This window comes from Branchiostoma floridae, chromosome 7, assembly GCF_000003815.2.
Source record: "Branchiostoma floridae strain S238N-H82 chromosome 7, Bfl_VNyyK, whole genome shotgun sequence".
Classification (NCBI taxonomy): domain Eukaryota; kingdom Metazoa; phylum Chordata; class Leptocardii; order Amphioxiformes; family Branchiostomatidae; genus Branchiostoma; species Branchiostoma floridae.
Window position 1 is genome coordinate 24,865,358 of NC_049985.1, and position 19,729 is coordinate 24,885,086.

Sequence of the window (19,729 nt, forward strand, 5' to 3'; positions counted from 1 at the left end):
GTTTTATTCATACTTCTCAAATTCTGTAGCTTGTAAATGTAAGTTTGAAAGTAGTTACAGTGGAAAACGTCAACATATCTTCAGAAAGGACGTTGTAGCCGCATCATTTCCTTTAAGAAACTTTATTCAAGCCTATACTTAATGTAAGTTTGAGTGTCTAGATTTGGCTGATATACTGTAAATGCAGAAATATTCGTGGTGGATTAATGTTTGCGGTTTTTGCGGCGGCCGCTTAACCGCAAATTTAAAACCACCGCGAACATTTTTCCATAACAGTAAGAGACTACAGTGCACGGTGCTACCGCGAAATTAAATCCACCGCGAAAAGTCCATTTTCCCGCTACTGCGAAATTAAATCCCTGCGAACTTAAATGCATTTACAGTATTATGAAATTATCTGCAGGTTTGACGGGCCCACCAGGTGCAGGGAAATCCACCTTTATTGAGGCTTTTGGGAAGTTCCTGACTGACTCTGGACACAAGGTCGCTGTACTAGCTGTGGATCCCTCATCATCCACCACTGGAGGTAAGTACACCCAGCAACTAGGAGTGGGTAATGTTACAGAAAATTCAGGTTAGGTTCAGGTCTAGAGGACCAGGTCCAGACCTGAACCGGGTCCTAATTGTTTGCGAAAACTCATGTAAACAAGACCTAGGCAAGCTGTACTGTACGTTTTACTGTCGAACTTGGTAGAATGACTATAAACTCTACATTACTTCGCTCTCACTATTTACTTGGTCCGGTAAACTCTTAAGCGTGTGAATGCCTGCCGATATAATTGTGTTCATTTTCTAATCGGTCCAACATCCAGTCCACTGATTTTTTCGGGTCCTTTTTTTGGGAACGGTCCCATAAGGAAAAACGGTTTTGTACTGGTACGACATGCCGGTACTCATTTCTTTGGGTAAAAGTTTAGAAATGAAGTGGATTAATTCCTCAAGATCTTTCGTACTGCAGTAGTCATTAGATCATATATCTGGAGCCACATCATTCCCAATAAACAGGCTGTCACAAAGAGGGTTTCTTCAGTAGCTAAAGGCTTTGGAATTTGCTTTCAGCTTCAGTGTTTCCAGCAAGACCTAGCCTGAACTCTTTCAAGTCAGTTGTCAACAAAATTCTCTTACTAGTAAACTCTTTTCCTAGAGCTACTTTCTTCTCTTAGACTACAAGAGACAAGTTTTTGTCGACACGTCATCCCGAGTCAGTCAGGTTGTATTGACGCACGCCGGCGATGACCTCTGACCTTAGCCGTCGGCGGGAAAAGGGGAAACCAAATTGGCTCTGACCTCCAGAGGGCTTCCCAGGCAGTCCGAGGTCAAACATATTCATCTATACATCTCATGTAAATGGGAAAGACAGGGAAATGGGCTGCCAAGACTTCACACTCAACCTGTCACTCAGAGTCAGGGCTTGAAATACTTTTTTTCTGCATACAGTCAAACCTGTATTAGCGGCCACCTTTGCATAGCAGCCACCTGGCCATAGTGGCCACGTTTTGTCGGTCCCTTGGATTTGTAATGATTAAGAAATAGGCTTAGTGGCCACCTGTCCAACGCGGCCACGGCCACACAATTTCTGGTCCAGTTGATACAGAAACACTGCCTTATGCAACCATACTGCAGCCTTATGTCACCCTGCACCGAGTTTGAAATTGTCGTTTGCCAAGGATTTGGAGTTCCTGACAGGGTCATTTTGACGGTAGCAGAACATATGCATGCCTTGAGCATTAAAGTGCAAGTCTTTGTCTGTGAATTTAGTATTTACCGATCGAGACAATGTTACTTGGTGAGAAAGATTGATGGGAACTGAAATCATAGCTTGCTCATGGTCAATTGATTTTTTCTCTATAGTGGCCATATTTCTCTAGTCCCTTGAGTGGCCGTTATAGACAGGTTTGATTGTACCTGCACTGGTGCAGGTAACATTGAAAATTACCTGCACCAGACACACTTTACCTGAACCACTCTGAATTAAGGAAGTGTGGATCATACTAAAACTGTTCAGGAACCATGTTTGCTTTCTTTTTCTTTTTCTTTTATACTTAATAGGTGGTAATTATAACACCACTAACAGCCAATGCAGCAAAGAACAATCCACATGCACCCACATCATAGGACATTTATGTATAAAACCCATTACTTGGACCAGTGCAGGTTAGGTGCAGGTAGACACCAGAAATACCAGCACAGCTCCATTTATACCTGCACTAACCTGCATATGCAGGTTGTATTTCGAGCCCTGAGAGTGTTGTTCAAATGTATGCCCTAATGGTAATGCAAGTCATATCAAAACTGTCTATTTGAGAAGGTCTAAGGCATCCAGGAATGAATAATGATATCTTTTCATTTGATCTTTGTCCATGTAACTGCCAAAAACATGTTCAATACTTGAAGTACCATTAGCAACTCAAAAGTTCAAGCGGACACGTAGCATTCAACTTGCTCTCAAAAGTTTTATCATAAATATTGCATATATGAAGTTTATATGTACAATCTGGGTGCTAACATGTGTATCAGGAACAAAGTAAACTCCCTAGAACAGCTTGGAAAAGGTTGAACAGAGATTTAATGATGGCATGTTAAAATGGGACCCATTCAACTTCAAGTATACTGTTGATGCATTTATTAATAAGTTTGCATGGTTTTGACACTGCATTTTTTTTCCAAAACTTTTTGTGGTGCCTTCTGCCCACCTACCTCCATGTCCAAGTCCTTCTTTATGTACTGTAAATGCATTTTAGTTCGCGGGGATTTAATTTCGTGGTAGCGGGAAAACGGACTTTTCGAGGTGGTTTTAAGTTCGCAGTACCACCATGCACTGTAGTCTCTAACTGCCTTGGAAAAATGTACGTGGTGGTTTTTAATTCATTGTGAAGCGACCACCGCGAAAACCGCGAACATTAAAAAGCCGCGAAAGTTTCTGCATTTACAGTACTATACACTGCACAGCATTATGATGTGTTGTAGGCATTTACTGTTCTATCCGTCTGAAGCATCCTTGTAGGGTCGCTAGTACACACATGTACGTGTTTTCCGACTGGCTGTCCGTAAACGCGCTGGTGTCTTCATTATCTTCATGAAAAATGGAGATACAGTTTTGCGTGTGTCTGTGTATCTGGATTTCTAGATCTGTAGTGAGCAGAACTCAAGAACCTCTAGATTGATTACGATGATATTTGGTTTGCGGGTAGGTCTTAGGAAGACAAAGGTCAAGGTCAACTTTGGGCCCCCTGGAATGTGACCTTGATACTGCAGCAAAAATTTGTTTTTTTAATCTTTTGAACTGAATGTGCTATGGTCTTGTTTGGGGTAGTTTCAAGTTTGAGTTACAGTCACATACAGTAACTTACAGTAACTGAGTTACAGTACTAGTAACACCCCTGTTTTCTCCTGACCACGAAGTTTAATCACCGCCAACTTAAGATGCATTTATAGTATCACCATAACCTTCTGGTTCTCTGATAGATCTCAGTACTTGACAAACAGGGGAACAGCAATCTGCAGTCCAGGGTTGTAGCCAGCCTGAAATCATTTTCCTTCCCCTCGGTTTTGAATCCTATCAAGCACCAAAGGTGCGACGTTCCTAGGGGGGTCTGGAGTCTGGAGGTCTGGAGGACATTTTTTTATATCTTTACATTCAATGATTTATCAATTTTTGTCAGTCACAGAGGACGGAATGGGCAAAATTTTTTTTTCCGTCCTCGGCTGCAAAATTCTGTCAAAGGACTGGTGCTGGCTACAACCCTGACGCCAACTTAAAATGCATTTACGGTATCACCTTAACCTTTGATAGATCCCAGTACTTAACAAACAGAGGAACAGCAATCTGCAGTCTAACTGCACACATTGGGCAACTAGGATTAATGGTGAGACCTTGGCTCGGGGCCGAGAAATTGCCCCAGCAATATATCATGGCTGAAACAACCGCTGGAGGGAATCCAACACCCGCATTGCAATCAACACAGGCACCTGGGTTCTTTTTCAACTGGAAAATAAGACGTTAAAAGTGTGCAAATTTGCTTAAAAGGGACGCACTTTGTATTGGATACTTGTGTTATGGCGTAACACATTTGTACTGAACAGTATACAGGCTGCATATCCCTCTTCTTCCAATGCTTCTTCTTCCACTACCTCTTCTTGCACCTCCCTAATAAAAGTTATTCTACATGGGTAAAGTGAGGAAACTCATGTTAAGTGCCTTTCCCTTAAGGGCACAGAATCAATTGCATGGCAGGATTCAAAACCAGGACGTTTCTACTCTGAGTCAACTACCCTTTAGTTATGCAACATGACCCCACTTGTATACATAAAAGACATTATTCTGAGATCACTTACATTGGGCCAGTGAGTGAGAAACTGCTGTGACTTTGCCTCCACTGATCTGCTTGGATATTAGGATTTGAATTGAAGCTCTTAGTCTTACCCAGGGGTTAAGAGGTCAAACTACATTTACAATATGATATGATTCGAAGACACTTTACCTTTATTATCTTCTCCAGGACGTTGTTTTACCAAATTTGTATCCGTGTGTGTGTGTCTTTTTGCAAACAGTATCAACGGTGTAACTTGTATCATTGTCATTGTCATTGTTAATGGATCTTAAGTTTACAATATTCGGTATGTTGATTTCTACATTTTTTAGTTGTTTGTAAGATGAAAAAATGACCAGATTCTGGGCATCCTGGCATGTTTCTTAGGTACTGCAGGGTGACTTTCGTTTTCTTCTGATAATAGATATAAACCTTCTCATCACTTCTGCAGGTTCCTTATTGGGCGACAAGACAAGGATGCCTGAGTTGTCTCGAGACATGAACGCGTACATCCGCCCCTCCCCCACGTCAGGCACCCTGGGAGGGGTGAACAGGAGAACCAACGAGGCCATCGTCCTGTGTGAGGGGGCGGGGTATGATGTCATACTGGTGGAGACAGTAGGTATGTATTAAGGCCAACTTTTCAATCTAATAATTTCACTGTGAAATTGGATTTGTATTACATTTTATGTCATACCTGTGATGCGAAAACGTTCGATACGGGTGTTCCGGACCGGGCCGTACGTTTCCGTATCGCACAGGTTCGAAAGGCGTATCACACAGGCTCCATTCGAATAAATCGAACTGTTTCGAGCGGGTCGAATACGGCACGGTTGGTAATTCGAATACTTGATTCGGACGTTGGAACATTAATATTGCTGTTGCAACACTTATTGTTCGAGGGCACCAAATTTGTTCAACTTCTGGCGCATTTCGCATCAAAACGGGTTTTCTCCGGTGGGTATGACATAAATAAAATACAACACGGTGTATTCCGCATCACCCTCGGTCTCAGCCCTCCCGCGGGTCGGATCGCCCGACAGCCGAATACACCGTGTACTTTTTTCTATATAAATTGTGGTGTCGTGTAGTGTAGGGGTAAAAGTGTTAGGCACAAAAAATGGTTGGTGTTCCAACCCAGTCAGTAGACTGATCTTGTGCCCTTGTGAATTAGTAACTTTACACGACCATCCTCACTTCATTCAGAACACATACCTACATGTAACTATAGGGAGAATTTTGCAGTACTACATTTTTTTATAAACCTACATGTAATAGTATACATGTAAATACTGTACATAGCATAAGTCTTCTCTGTCACAAGCTCTTCCATGTATAACAGTACCGCCAAACGACCGTGCCAAAAGGCTGACAACCATTTGGCATGGTCGTTTGGCGGTACGTAAACCCCACTGTTACATGTGAGCTGAACCAGATGAAGATCTTTCCATTCCTTTAACTTTGGATTACTTTCCTTTTAATGATGTTTGTGTGTTATTCTGCAGGTGTGGGCCAGTCAGAGTTTGTGGTTGCTGACATGGTGGACATGTTTGTTTTACTGGTCCCCCCAGCAGGTGGAGATGAACTGCAGGTAAACAAAAACATTTCCTCTTTGGTAAAACCTAGCTAAAACCTCCTTTGGTAAAAGCTTCAGAATTTTTTGACACGCTTCAATCCCCATGTACAATATTATTATGATAGATCTTTGACAGGGGTTTGATATATTGAGATATGTCATAGATCTACCAAAAACATGATTTAGATATTTTGGAAATGCTACATTACAACTTACAACTATGACATAACTGTTGTTTCTGAATCATATTGAAGGTATAGACTGAGGTTGAATTAAATCCCAAGTACTTACTCTTGAAAGTCCCATTGCACTTATCAAAAATAAATAAGCCACAGGGTTCTACCCTGTGTGAGTAGATCTTACAGTCCAGTCATACAAAGCTTGTGCTATAATAGTTACTGCACAAAACTGGTGTGTTGCTGTGCTTAAGCCAGTTTACTGGTTAGTGAAACATACAAACAAAGAAACACAGCTACGTGTACAATATAGATAAATGAAAGTGCCATTTTTGCGTCTACAGGCTCTGAAGAAAGGTATAGTGGAGGTGGCAGACCTGGTTGTTGTAAACAAGGCTGACGGAGACCTGTTACCTGCCGCACGTCGCATACAGGCAGAGTACACATCTGCACTGAAATTTGTCAGGCCCAGGTCGGTCGTATGGAAACCCAGGGTAAGTCACATTCATGTATACAGTCAAGCACTATGTATCCAACAATTCATTCTGTGCAGGGTTGGACAAGTTTTTTAAAACTCACTTGTCCTATCGGGCAAGCACATTTAAAATTTTCATGGCCCAAACCAATTTTTCACTTGCCTGAAATTTTGCGGGGTAGAAAGGTTGTTGACAAACATCATGACGGAATCAGTCTGATAACTAAGACAGAGGTTTTTGTGCCTCTTAAATTGACATCGACAGTGAATGAACCAAACCTGTCTTAAAAACAAATTTCACTGGCAAGATCTTCATACACATAGCAATCTGCACCTGGAAGAGGCTTCCAGACAGTGGAGTTGGGGATATCCCTGCCTTAAGTCTTTTAAGACCCTAATAGTATGTTTATTTGTCAACTGTTTTTGAGCAGTATTCTGTATTGTACTACTGTAATAGTCTTGCCGTTAGCTTGCGTAGAATTCATAGTCTGTATAGACTGAATGACACGCACATTACAACATGTACCTACATGCACAAGTCCACTGTAATCTGACGTTCTGTTTAGAGAATACCACATGTGAGGGCTGAGACCGAGGATGATTTGGAATTCACGGTGTGGTATTCTTTTTATGTCATACCAGCAATTACATGTACATGTATGATAAGAGTTGGTCACTTATAGACAAGTGCATGTGTCCCCCATGACAATGGAGCAAAATAGCAAGAGGTTACTGCTATCATTCACCTCCAAGCTCAGTTCAATCTTTACCCTTAGTTGAAATGCTGTTGCTGTAACACCAGATGTCATCAGGGTCAGCCTGACGTATTGCTACTGATACTGTAAGCTGAAGTTATTGACCTGATTGCAGTCGAGAGTAGATCCTGCTCGGTGATAGAGATGGCAGACTTGACCCCATCCATTCCGTGTCACGGTCACGAACATTTCGGCAATCAAAGATGAATCAGGTGTTAGGAAACTATCGAGGAATATTATTGACGCTGAGATATAAACCCTGAGTGTTATATTAGTCTCAATGTTTCGTCTCCTGTTGAAGGAATAATGGAGTGAAGTATTGGAGAATGAACTTCAGCATTAAAGGTGTACTACGCAGTCATTTGCGCTTCAAACTGAAAACAAAAAATCCATTTTCCGCCCATTTCTTTATATAGTTAGTTGAATCAAGCCTACCACGTTACGGAACACTATTCAAGGCATGTCAGGAGTCGATATTTTCCCCGTGCGAGCGCGTTTAAAAACCTGGGAATCTGCACGCCCGCGCTGGGTTTCAGCCATTTTGTTTCTTCACCGACGAAATCCGAGTAGTCCCGAGTCTGCCCGAGCCTACCGAGTCATGACGTCACGCACCCGAAACTCACCGGAGATTCCCGACCAATAACCGTTGATGATTGATTCTTGTTTGAATTCTCACCAGTGCCTAACTAGGGGGGGTCAACAAGTTACAGCGGGCATAGGATGAAATGTTTGTAGGCTAATTCTATATGTTGCAAACGTGAAATAATGACACAAAAGTGTCAAAAAGTAGTAGTAAATTTGAGATTTCTTAGTTCTAGAATATTTCAAATTTGAGCGCAAATAACTGCATAGTAGACCTTTAAGCTAGGCTGATCTCCAGCATATAAAAAAGAAGGCTTGGGTTGTCTTACCGAAGGGTATACTGTCTAAATATTAGTCACAGTGGTACTGATGATAAACTTCAGCACTAGCTGCAGTATCATTATGATAGTAGACTTTTGACAGCACAACGATTCAAGATCTTTCAAGGGATAATACTGTAAATGCAGAAATGTTCGCGGTAGTTTCATGTTCGCGGTTTTCGTGGCGATCAATTCACCTGGAATTTAAAACCACCACAAACATAAGAGACTACAGTGCATGGTGCTACCGCAAACTTAAAACCACCGCGAAAAGTCCTTTTTCCCGCTCCCGCGAAATTAAATCCCCACGAACTTAAATGTATTTACAGTAAAGTACTGTGTGTTAATGCATGACAGCAAGTTGAACATGAACAGTTAACAGAATGTTCATTTAGACTTCAGGTGTCATATCATAATGCTTTTTAAAGGATCTCAGATCAAAGATTTCAATGCCTATACAAATTGTTTTCATCTTTTTCTATGGCTATATTTTCAAAGTTTGCTGCTGTAGTAACTGTACAGTCCTTACTTAATAAGCATATTCTATTCAGGTACAGTATTGGCACAGTGATGTTCCACTAACTGTTTTGGACCTGTGCCTACATGGTTTTTACAGTACTGTACTGGAACATAGCACTAAGATATGCCTTCCTTCCTTCCTTCGCAAAGTGCCCATTGAGTTCACCCTGTACAGCATTTAGATTAGACTCCGCAGTAGTGCACTCATGTACAGTACAGTAGATAACAGCAGGACCAGACAGGAAGCGATGCATTTTACGTCTGCCGTGTCCTGGGCAATTAAATGATTTTTACAGTACTGTACTGGAACATAGCACTAAGATATGCCTGCCTTCCTTCCTTGGCAAAGTGCCCATTGAGTTCACCCTGTACAGCATTTAGATTAGACTCCGCAGCAGTGCGCTCATGTACAGTACAGTTGGTAACAGCGGGACCAGACGGGAAGCGATGCATTTTACGTGTGCCGTGTCTCCCATTACCAGAGGTCATGTAGGGATGCTTCAAGGTCATTCTTGTGTCCTGCCCCGTCGACGTGTGAAGCATGTGAATGGAAAAACCTCTGGGACTCATTTTTGGTTACTTGGTTTTTATTTTTACAGGATGAAAGTGTAACGTAATTGACCTTTACCCACAAAGTAACCTATATCGGATTCCGTTGTTTTAAAAAGATAGGGAATTCAGGGATAACAAATGGACGGACGGTGGTTTCAAATTGCAATAGTTTCAAAGTATGACAGTTTGAAACCACTGTCTACCAACCTCATATCCCTTAAATGCCCTCAGGCTGTTTTTAAGAACAACGGTTATAAGATATCCAGCAGATAAAGGTGAACTACATTTGTAGCGTTAGTGAGACCAGCCCTAAGAAAGGAAAAAAGAAAAAGATTGTTACAGTAGAGCTTTGCCGTCTTCTTGAGACTTTTATCTAACATTCAGTGGCTATTCTATACACAATTATTATGGTACCAGGGCATCTAATTTAGGTTTGTTTTAACAAGGACACATATAATGTCTTGAGGTTTTACCATAATTTAAAGAACTGGGTTTGTAAAGATGCTGAACTTGATCAGCAAATAAATAGACTGATTTAGAAACTAGAGTTCGGCGACCTCATACCTCCATGAAAATTTAGAGCTTTTGTAAATTTCATGCAATTGACTAACACATTAACATAATTTATGCATGGTGTTGTTCATCATTGACTAATGTACACATGTCACAATTATAAAATTCCCATTATTGATCAGAAAACGGTTTTGCAATTTTTACATAAATTATGCAAATAAGTTCCGCATTACCATATTAGGTATCTGCTTATATTCTACCTATCATAATTAACATGTGTTACATTTATTGAAGTCCAGTTATTGAAAACAATGGAATTATACCATTTCCTCATTAATTATGCAAATTAAGCTCTCATTTGCATAACATGTATATCATTATGAACATCTTTGCCTAAGGTACCAGCATGCCTAATATGATGCCAATCCGTCAATCCTTTCTGCAGTTATCCTCATTGGAATGTCTTGACAAAAACGCCCCTGCAGTTCCCAAATTAAATGTTAGGGGGCTGAAACTTGCCCCACTTTGTCATGACACTGAAAGCTATCTACCACCCAAATGTCAAGACCATATCACGTCAGGGACAAGAGACACATAGAAAAAACTGCTATGATAGAATATTCTCATTAATTATGCAAATGTAATATAATTTTGCATAATTAGTATTTCATTTTGTACAACATTGTCTGAGGTACCTACATACCAAAAATCATGAAAATCCGCGGTTCCTTTCTTGAGTTATCGTCTTCAGAAGTTTTTGACAAAAATGCCCCTGCTATCCCAAAACTAGACGCTAGGGGGCCCAAACTTATGTCACTTATTCCTTAGCGCAAGAGCTATCTAACACCTAAAAATTGGGACCATAGCTTGTTCAGAACACGAGATAGGAAAACCGGAAGTTGCGCTGCAGTACCAAGGGTAGCCGCTAGGGGGCCCAAAATCTAATCACTTCCAGCTTTCATCACACCCTACCAACACACCAAGCATGAAACCAATCCATCCAGCCGTTCTTGAGTTATCTTGTTGACAGACAGACAGACAGACAGACAGACAGACAGACAGACAGACAGACAGACACACAAACACAGGGTAAAATATAACCTCCATGACATTTCATGGAGGTATTTAAATAACTGAACAGTCCTCTTAAGTCTAATCTGAAGATGCTCCTTGGAGTATGAAAGTGACGCTCCTTTGAATGTAAAAGTCAGTACTTTGCAGGAGTAGATTAGTCAGACTCTTTAAATTGTTTGCATGTTTGTTCCCCATATAGCTGGTAGACTGCCCTTAGATGTAATGCACCAGATTTGCACAGCAGATACAACTACAAGCAGATACAACTACAAGCTGCTAGACTGATGATAAGATTCATGTTCCAACTAAAGATAAAAATGTCTAAGACATCACAGTAAAAAGTGTCTAGTATGATGTGCATGTTACGGTAATTTTTTACTTTAGAGGTGATGCAGGTTTAAATCAAATGAATTGTATATGTATACATATACAATTCATATAAGCGTTCAGTTATTCTGATTGCTACAGCAGTGCCCTTGACATTAAAAGTTCATATTTTTCTTGCATCAAATTTTTCAAAAGTCTTGGAAACAAAAATATATTTTCACATGGCATGAAGGATGCACTGGATTGGCCTGAGTTGCAGGTCTATACACCAGGGATTCTCCAGGAGAATCCTGTCTGCATGGAGAAGCCAGAAGGATCAGAGTTTAATCATGTCGAGCTGGTCAGGTGTGTGCATGGCTTCTGGCTTTAGATTACTGTGATCAGAGGGCAACAGGCATGGCAGGACTGTAGCCATCTTTTGATATGATATGATATATTGTATTCTAGAGCTCTTCAAAATGTACTCCCAGGTGATAACAAAGTTTAAAGTAAGGAAATCACAGTCATATAAAAAGTACATGTAGGATGTACATGTAGGATGTACCATAATAATGCTGGCTATTTTAGGGAGAATAATTTGCCAGCCTAGTTTTGCTACCATGCAGAAGAGTTGGTCGGACATGCAGGTGAAACATGAACCTAAGCATGGACTGACTCCCCTGGCCAATTTCCCAATTTTTTTGCCCAATTCTACGATCCCTGCATCCCCATAGGAAAGCCTGGTGGAGGCTTAGTACCCCCAGTAGTGTCTGTACCATGCGGGTCCAGGAAATTACAGTACTTTAGATCAGAGGGCAGCAAGCATGGCAGAACTGTGGCCATTCTTTGATATGTATTCTGGAATTCTTCCAAATGTAGTCTTAGTTCTCCTAGGGGATAACAAAGTTATTAAACTGATACAACATAAACTAGCTTGAGAAGATTCCGAGTGGCGTCCGCCATATCTCCGGTTATCAAATGACCTGTGAAAGGTAACCAGGTCATGTGACACAAGCGTGTTGTAGATTTGGGAAGACAGTGTACAGCATTACTCATTCACTCCCTTACTCCGGCGAGCTCGCTCGGAATCTCCACATTACTAGTTTCCTCCACCCCTCTTTGTCATCCATCGCTGCGGGGAGTTGCTGCAGGTCCAAATCGCTGTCTTCAGCAAGCTGCTTAATGTACGACTTCCGCGGTCTTCCCCTGCCTCCGTTTACGTGATTCGGATTCCACAGTAACAGTTTGTGACATCCTTTTTCCTCCAGCAGTCAGACCTGCAAAATGCAGTCTCCTTTGCCAAATAGTCTCGGCTATCAGTGGTATATTCTTGTAAATTATTTGCAGCATTACGAAGCATTTTTACCTAGTTGATGTTTCAGTGTCTGACTGGTTCTACTTTACACCATTAAGCTAGAGGGGGATACAAACTCAGTCACGTTTGTGACTGCATTCTTCATACTATAATGACAATGACAATGACAATGACAATGACAATGATGTTTATTGCATGTTCATGCCCCAATGGGGCTAAATGCATTAAGTTTGATATAAAGTTAATAACAACAAATAAACAATGATATATCCTAATTATAACTATTTTCTACAAGCTTCGCCCCTCCTCTTAAAACATAAGTAAACGAACTTACACAATTCCAATACGTCATAGTTGGTTGATGTCATCAGATATTTAGACAAGACTTAGTCTACCTACGTGACTGAGTTTGCAGTCCCCTCTCATCATGATTCATAATTGGAGCTGAGGTGGTGCTGCAGTGTGAAGAATGCAGTCCCAAACGTGATTTGAGTTTGTATCCCCTCTCAGCTTCTTTATTATCTAACAAGACAATTCTGTTGTCCTCTTTGTCTATCACCTTGGCTACTCCCCAGTCTATAAGTATACACAGTTTCTTTAGGGTTTACGTTTATAGATCCTTTCCTTTAAGCTTAAGTCATACTAACTCTACCATGTGTTAGACAGAAAATGGGTCCCCAAGGGGAGGTTCAGGCTTTGGTTTTGAATAAAGACAAGGAAAGAGCTGTAAGTGTATCAGGTAGAAGGAAATTCCATAGTCAGATGGCTCCGTGGAAGGCTTTTGGGGATTTGCATTGTCAGAGGGGTTACTGTGAATGTAGAAACTTTTGCGGTGGTTTAATGTTCGTGATTTTTGCGGTGGCCGCTTAACCAAGAACTGAAAACACCACGAACATTTTCCCAACACAGTGCATGGTGCTACCATAAACTTAAAACCACCGCGAAAATTCCTTTTTCCGGCTACCGTGAAATTAAATCCCAGCAAACTTAAATGTACAGCATTTACAGTATTTTCATTTCCAAGGGGCTACATGTACCTGAATGATATTCCAATTTTCTATAGTTACCAAGAGGATGATTTTCCATACTTTCCATGTCCCCATGGCACCACAAAAAAAAGCAGTGAGTGAGCCATCATATGATATACATGTATACATTCAGTGAAAAATGAAGCTTCTTAGGAGACACAATTTCATATCTAATACATGAGAAGACACTTATGAGTATCATTACAAAAACTACTCATGCCATCAAATATGATTTATGTCTTTCCGACTCTTTCGTGGGTAATAGTGTGTTAGATGTTCATTGATCAATTTGTATTCCGCAGCAAAGCCGACAGGCGAAAGGAGAAATGATATATCTTGTTGGAAAGTGGCATCAAAGTTTTCGGCAGCGGTAGTCGATGCTTTGCCCAAGGCTAAGCTCTTCTGCCAATGCTTACTGCTCCTGAAGTTATAGAGCAGAAGGACTCAAGGGGCTCTAAGTAAGAGAAGATGAAAGCTTTGCCATTGGGGAGGGCGTTAGGTCATCAGATAGATGGTGAGATGGCTGGATTGTGAATGATACAATCTCTAGTTTCCCAGGAGGCAGAGGCAGAGTTGTAGTGATGTATGGAGTGTTAGGTCCATCTGCAGCGGGGTGCGTGCTGTAATCGTAGGGTCACGATGCAGCAGTTCCAAATCAATGTCTTAAGCCGTGCATGGTAGGGTATATTACGGGATGTCCCTGTGGCTCAACTGGTAGCAGCCTCATAGCTGAGCTCCCAGTCCCAATTCATTGATAGGTTTAAATCCTGGGAAGGGCATCTAGGTTGGGACTGCACCCGTCTTTTGGATGGGACATACAATGTAAAAAAAAGTCATGTAAAATGGGGATCCCTTGTTTGAGAAGGGGTAAGGCAAGAAAATGTACTGTCTGACCTTTATGCCATTAGGGGTGTCTTTGTGGCACAACGGCTAGAGCTTGGGAATTAGAATCAGTTGGTCCTGAGTTCGATACTCGCTATGCCCCTGCCCCCATGATGGTGGAGTGAAGCCAAAAACACCCACGGATTTGGTGCTGCTAGCGTGTCAACATCTGCACACTTGCCACTAAGACCCGTGAATTCTTTTTTTTATAATGCCATTAGACCCAATAGGGTTAACAACAATAGGGTATACTGCATGCTGTAAGAGGAATGAAGGACTTTATGCTACTGTTGAAGGAATGAAAGAGTGTATACTACAGTCACTGTAAAAGTTAAAGGAATGAAGGAGTGTATACTAGTAGAAGAAGAAACTTGCTTTACAGTAGGAGGAGTGAAGGTGTGTATACTAGACAATTAAAAGTATTGAATGAGCACATACAGGTACTTAGTTGAAGCATAGTGAAGGAGATACTAGTATAAAAGAGAGCATTTTGCCATGTCTTTATTTTGTATCTTCATGTAGCATTACACATTCAAGTACATGTATGTGTCCTGATCCATTTTTGCTTGTAGTGCATACAAAAGTAATCAATCTCACAGACAATTTCAGTCAAAACGTTTAGAGCAAATTACTTTGCCAGAAGTTAAATTTTTTTGTAAAAAATTAGTCACTAGCCTTTTGTTAGGTCAAGTTCAGACAATGACTTTGAAGCAGTGGTATTAGTTTGTCTTCAGGGTTAAAGGACCAACGTTCTAGGTATGGTACATCCTCTTCAAAAGTGACAGTGACAAACGACTTTGACCTTTAAGTGCCTGTTTGGAGAGATCATGAATATTTGACGATGTTTGAGACATATTTTGCAGTTCAAGTACATGTCCTTTATTTTCAGAACTCTGTAGACTAAGCCATGGACAAATATGTTTTTGATTTGATGAAAGGGCTTTTACCAAATGTGGTTGAAGTCAAGGCAAGCTTTGGGTTAGGGACACACCAAAAGAACTAACTTAAAGTTCGTTGTGGAAAAAGATGCGCTCAACTTATTTTTTACAATGTTTTTTTTCTAAATCACAAACGTATTATATTAGCTTACAGAAACAAAGCTGAATGGTGTGACAACATTGTGAGAGGTGTTATAAAAGAAATTACATCAAAAATTTACAAGACACCCCTTTCTTTTCCATCCCATTTTGTCCCAAGTTACAAAAATGTAATATCCATTTGTTGCCCTATTTCTGTCAGTTCAATGCTTACCCTGCAAACATACACAGTTCCCACACTCCACAGAGAAAAATGCCATCCTGTCGGATTTTATCCTCTTTTAATAAGCACATTCTTTGATGTATCACCCAAGGACCGTTCTTGGCATATGAGGCCACTTCACTTAATGGCATATTTATTCGCCACGGTCCAGTTCAACGCCGCTGAATTATGGCAGAATACGACGAATTTGTTACCGGTCCCGGCGGGATTCCACAATAGAGTTAGCGGTCCAATCAACTCATTCATATGAAAGACGACGAGGAATGATGCGATTAAAAATTGTCCCGGCATACTTCGTCGACCGCTATGTAGGCTGAAAATTTGCGAGAAAATTTATACCATGTTGCCTTTGGGCAATGGGCTTCATTAAGCACAGCGGTGTTGCAATATAGGCTCATATCCTACACGGGGAACATAGACGGGAATATTATCTGGAGGTGAAAAGCAATATTTGTGGCTCTGTGGAAGCGTATTGATTGTTAAACACGGATATATTGAATTCCTTTAGCGTGAACAAACTTCCATTGAGAAACTGCTGTTGCTAGTCTCTCACTGTCGTTTTAAAGGATTAGGAATGTTCACAATGTACCAAGCAGAACTTAACCTCCCCATTAGTACTTAAAAGGAATTACAAAACTTTTAGTTAGGCTACACCGATTTCATTTGTTGGCCCTTGGGACTTTATTATGTAAAATCTTTGTGTAAGATACATAATGAAAACAGAAAGCTGGCGCGACTCAATTCTGAAACTATGTGCACCAAAATACCGACTATTCTCTTGGGTTCTCTTGTCATGTTGATACTGTAAAATGGACAGTGGATTGTGAATGATACACAAGTAGGGAGAAAATGGTTGTTTTAAGTTAGCAATTTAAACTAGGGTGAGACAGGCAGGAAGAGGTTTCGCAGTAGATTTAACTTTGCTGGGAAGTGGATAACACAAAAACTGCAACGTAACATAAAACTTACGTGAACATTTCCCTTTTTTTTTACAGTATTTGAATCTAGCATAATTGTTTTCTATGAGAAAAAAAATTGATCTCTATGATCTGTGAACCAAGAGTTTGAATTGGAGTAGCCCTAATTCGAAAGACAAAAACATGCTGTTCCTAACACTTCCCTAAACTCTATAATCAAGATTCATAGAATGTTCAGCCACGGGTCAAGGGTGTTTCCTTTCCTCTGGTGCGTCGAAAAGCTCAAGGTCATTAAACTTTCATTTCCAGAGGGTGTGTCTTGGGAAAGCCTCTCTCCTGTGGTGAATATGTTAGGTGTTGTTATTAATGCAGAGTAGGATTGAAAGAGGAGCGCTGCGTCGTGATGCCCTAGCCAGGTCTGCTTGGGAGGATCATCGATACACGGTTAGGGGAGTCCTGGAGGGCACATTATCCTGGTAGGTAATTGAGTTCTGTACAGGAACAGAAAAGGCAGTCGATCAGCGGAGTCGGTCAGATCCAAGAGGAAAGGGTTTGATTACAGGCAGGAAGAAAGATTTGGGGCCGGTGGAAGTCAAGCGGGGGATGTCCCGCCACCACAGCTAAGTCTATTGATTTCCAGTTACGTCCGATTTATCACGTTGCTAGGGGAATTTATGACTGCTCAATCGGTGCCGGCCCTCGTGACCCGTCGACGGGTCCCTCATGATGAATACGACCCGGCCTGGGTTGGCTCTGACGTTCAGCTGGGCTTAGCTCCGGCGTATGGATCTGCCAACGTTGATACTCGCCGCGCTTAAACTCTTGACTGGCAGTCATGTAAGACTCCGTGTGAGATGCTCTTGTGCCTCCTGCTGTGCCTTGGGTTGTCATGTCATTGCTCTCGCGCTCAGATGACATCTGAAGAAGCGACGTTCTCCATCAACATGCCACGGGAGTGTGGGAAAACTGTGCGTCTAGCACCCGACGTTCGCGCAGGATTTCTGGAGTACACCAACTTCGGAGACAACGTGGCTTGTATCGTCACCATAGCTGCGCCAGTTCGTCCTGGCTTGAGGAATCTTTCCTACAGGTTTTACATGCAGTTTGAGGAGTTTGAAGTTCTGGACATGGATAGGACCATGGTGCGTCACTGGCCAAACACCTCATGTAGGGACGTCCTGTTCATCTACAACGGATTAGACACATCCGTGTTCACCAAGCCCATTGGATGGGAAGTGAACGGAGGCGGCCTGTGCGGGGACCACCTCCCCGGGGACATGACCAGCAACTCAAGCGTGGTGTCGTTCAAATTTAGGACCGACTCCAAGGGTCGTAACGGTCGGGGATTCCGTCTCAGGTTCACGCTCTTCTACGACCTAAACGCCACGCGCTGCGACTTCCAAGATTTCCACTGCCACAACAATCGGTGCATCTCCGATGTGTTTCACTGCGATCACCATAACAGCTGTGGGGACAGGAGTGACGAGTTAAACTGCACCGTTGCCAACAAGAACACCGGGGAAGACCCGGATCTGTCTCCTTATATCCTGGCCATTGGACTTTCGCTAACTGTTCTGGCAGTTTTAATTGGTCTCATCACAAAGATAAGTGAGTAACTGTTGTTTTGTTTTTCTGCATTGAGATGAAACTTTGTTATCACCTCAGTGAAAGAGTTTTACTAGAGGCATTGCTTTTGTGTCTGTCCGTTTGTCAGGCTTTGTTTTGGATATTGGTAAGTATACCGTAGGAAGCTATGAATGGATTACGACTGCAATTTGGGTCTGGTTATAGGAAGACAATGGCCAAGGTTGATTTGGGGTCTACAGGCAGCTTTCCTTGGTACTGCAGCAGAACTTCTTGTTCATGTATCTCCTGTTCTGGACATGCGGTAGTCTCGATTTTATTAGTTGCAGATAGAAAAGGGTGGAAAACTTATGTTGATGGATGTGCTGCCCCTACGGCCGGTGAGGCTATGGGACCGGTGAGGTGAGGTGAGGAGATAGCTTTTGGTGTTGGGAAGGCAACACCTTAAGAATAGACTCACAAATTCAGACAGCAGACATTAGATTTGCTCAGCATTTTGGAGGAAAGGTCCAATCTAATACAGTTCCCATTATTTCAAGACACAAAGCCTTGAAACAGCTGTGATGTATATAATGGTCTTAAGTGTACTTGATCATGCTTTACACTCAATTGATCCCCCATTCTTATGTTGATTTGGGTCCTCTTGGCTCTAGCCAGTCGAAGATAAGTATCGGCCTTTCTGTCTAGGTGCTAGGCCAGAGTGATCATAGGGATTGGTTCTGTCACTAGAAGTATTTGCCTGCTGAGTGACGTCCTTGTTAACCATGTGAAATAGACAGTCACACAGTTCAAACACCTCCTAAGGCTTAGGTCACATTTCCAAAGCGGGGCCCGGCCAGGATGTTTTAAGAAACGAAAAATTAAAATGTATACCTAGAAGTGTACGCAAATCATACCCATGAATCTTATTTTGACATTTTGTGTATTTTGATGTATTTTATGTCATTCTTTTTGCTCCCAAAAGCTGCCCGGTCGGGCCCAGGTTTGGAAATGTGACCTAAGCCTAAGCTGTAGATCTTGTGTCATAGAATGACATGCTCTGGTTTTGGGACTGCCTTGTGTGCCTTGCATGAAGCTACAACTTATAGGGATTTGGAAAAGCTCTTGTTATACTAAGTGTGTTGGAAAGTCGTACTTCTTTAGAAATATACGACAAAAATTTTAAAATCTTAACAGGTAACCTTTTTTCATTCTGTGTCATCATACCATGTATGTGTATCGAAAATGTAGGTGAGAGCGAAACTTTAAATCAGCATTGAAGTATTTGTTGGAATGGCTTGCTAAGGCTGATTTGCAGTGGGTGAATGCCAAAAGGAAGTTCTATGATACCAGGCTCAGTGCCAGTGCAGTTCTTTTATGTCAGAATGATAATATTTCAAAGATTGAAGGGAGGAAGGATCAAGTAAAGTATAGAAACATTTTTCTCACTCACTTTTCGTGTCACATACAGCTTTTTCCTGCTATTCAACATAGTGACTAGTGTACAATAAAATTCATTTCTCAGCTGTGCTTTGTTGCTCACACTAATACAAGCACCTTTCCCAATCTATTGAGAAACAGAGCATGTAGAAGGAATGAAGCGTGT

At 41.5% G+C, this 19,729-nt stretch overlaps 1 protein-coding gene across 1 annotated transcript in view; it reads left to right on the top strand.

The window, feature by feature from the left end:
• Positions 1-19,729, top strand: part of LOC118420226 (methylmalonic aciduria type A homolog, mitochondrial-like) — a gene marked incomplete at its 3' end in the record, with an annotated part of 44,530 nt that overhangs the window by 1,284 nt on the left and 23,517 nt on the right. Inside the window, 4 exon segments of the mRNA XM_035826945.1 lie at positions 404-526; positions 4,762-4,932; positions 5,816-5,901; positions 6,407-6,556. Of these exon segments, the coding sequence (XP_035682838.1) occupies positions 404-526; positions 4,762-4,932; positions 5,816-5,901; positions 6,407-6,556 (530 nt within the window).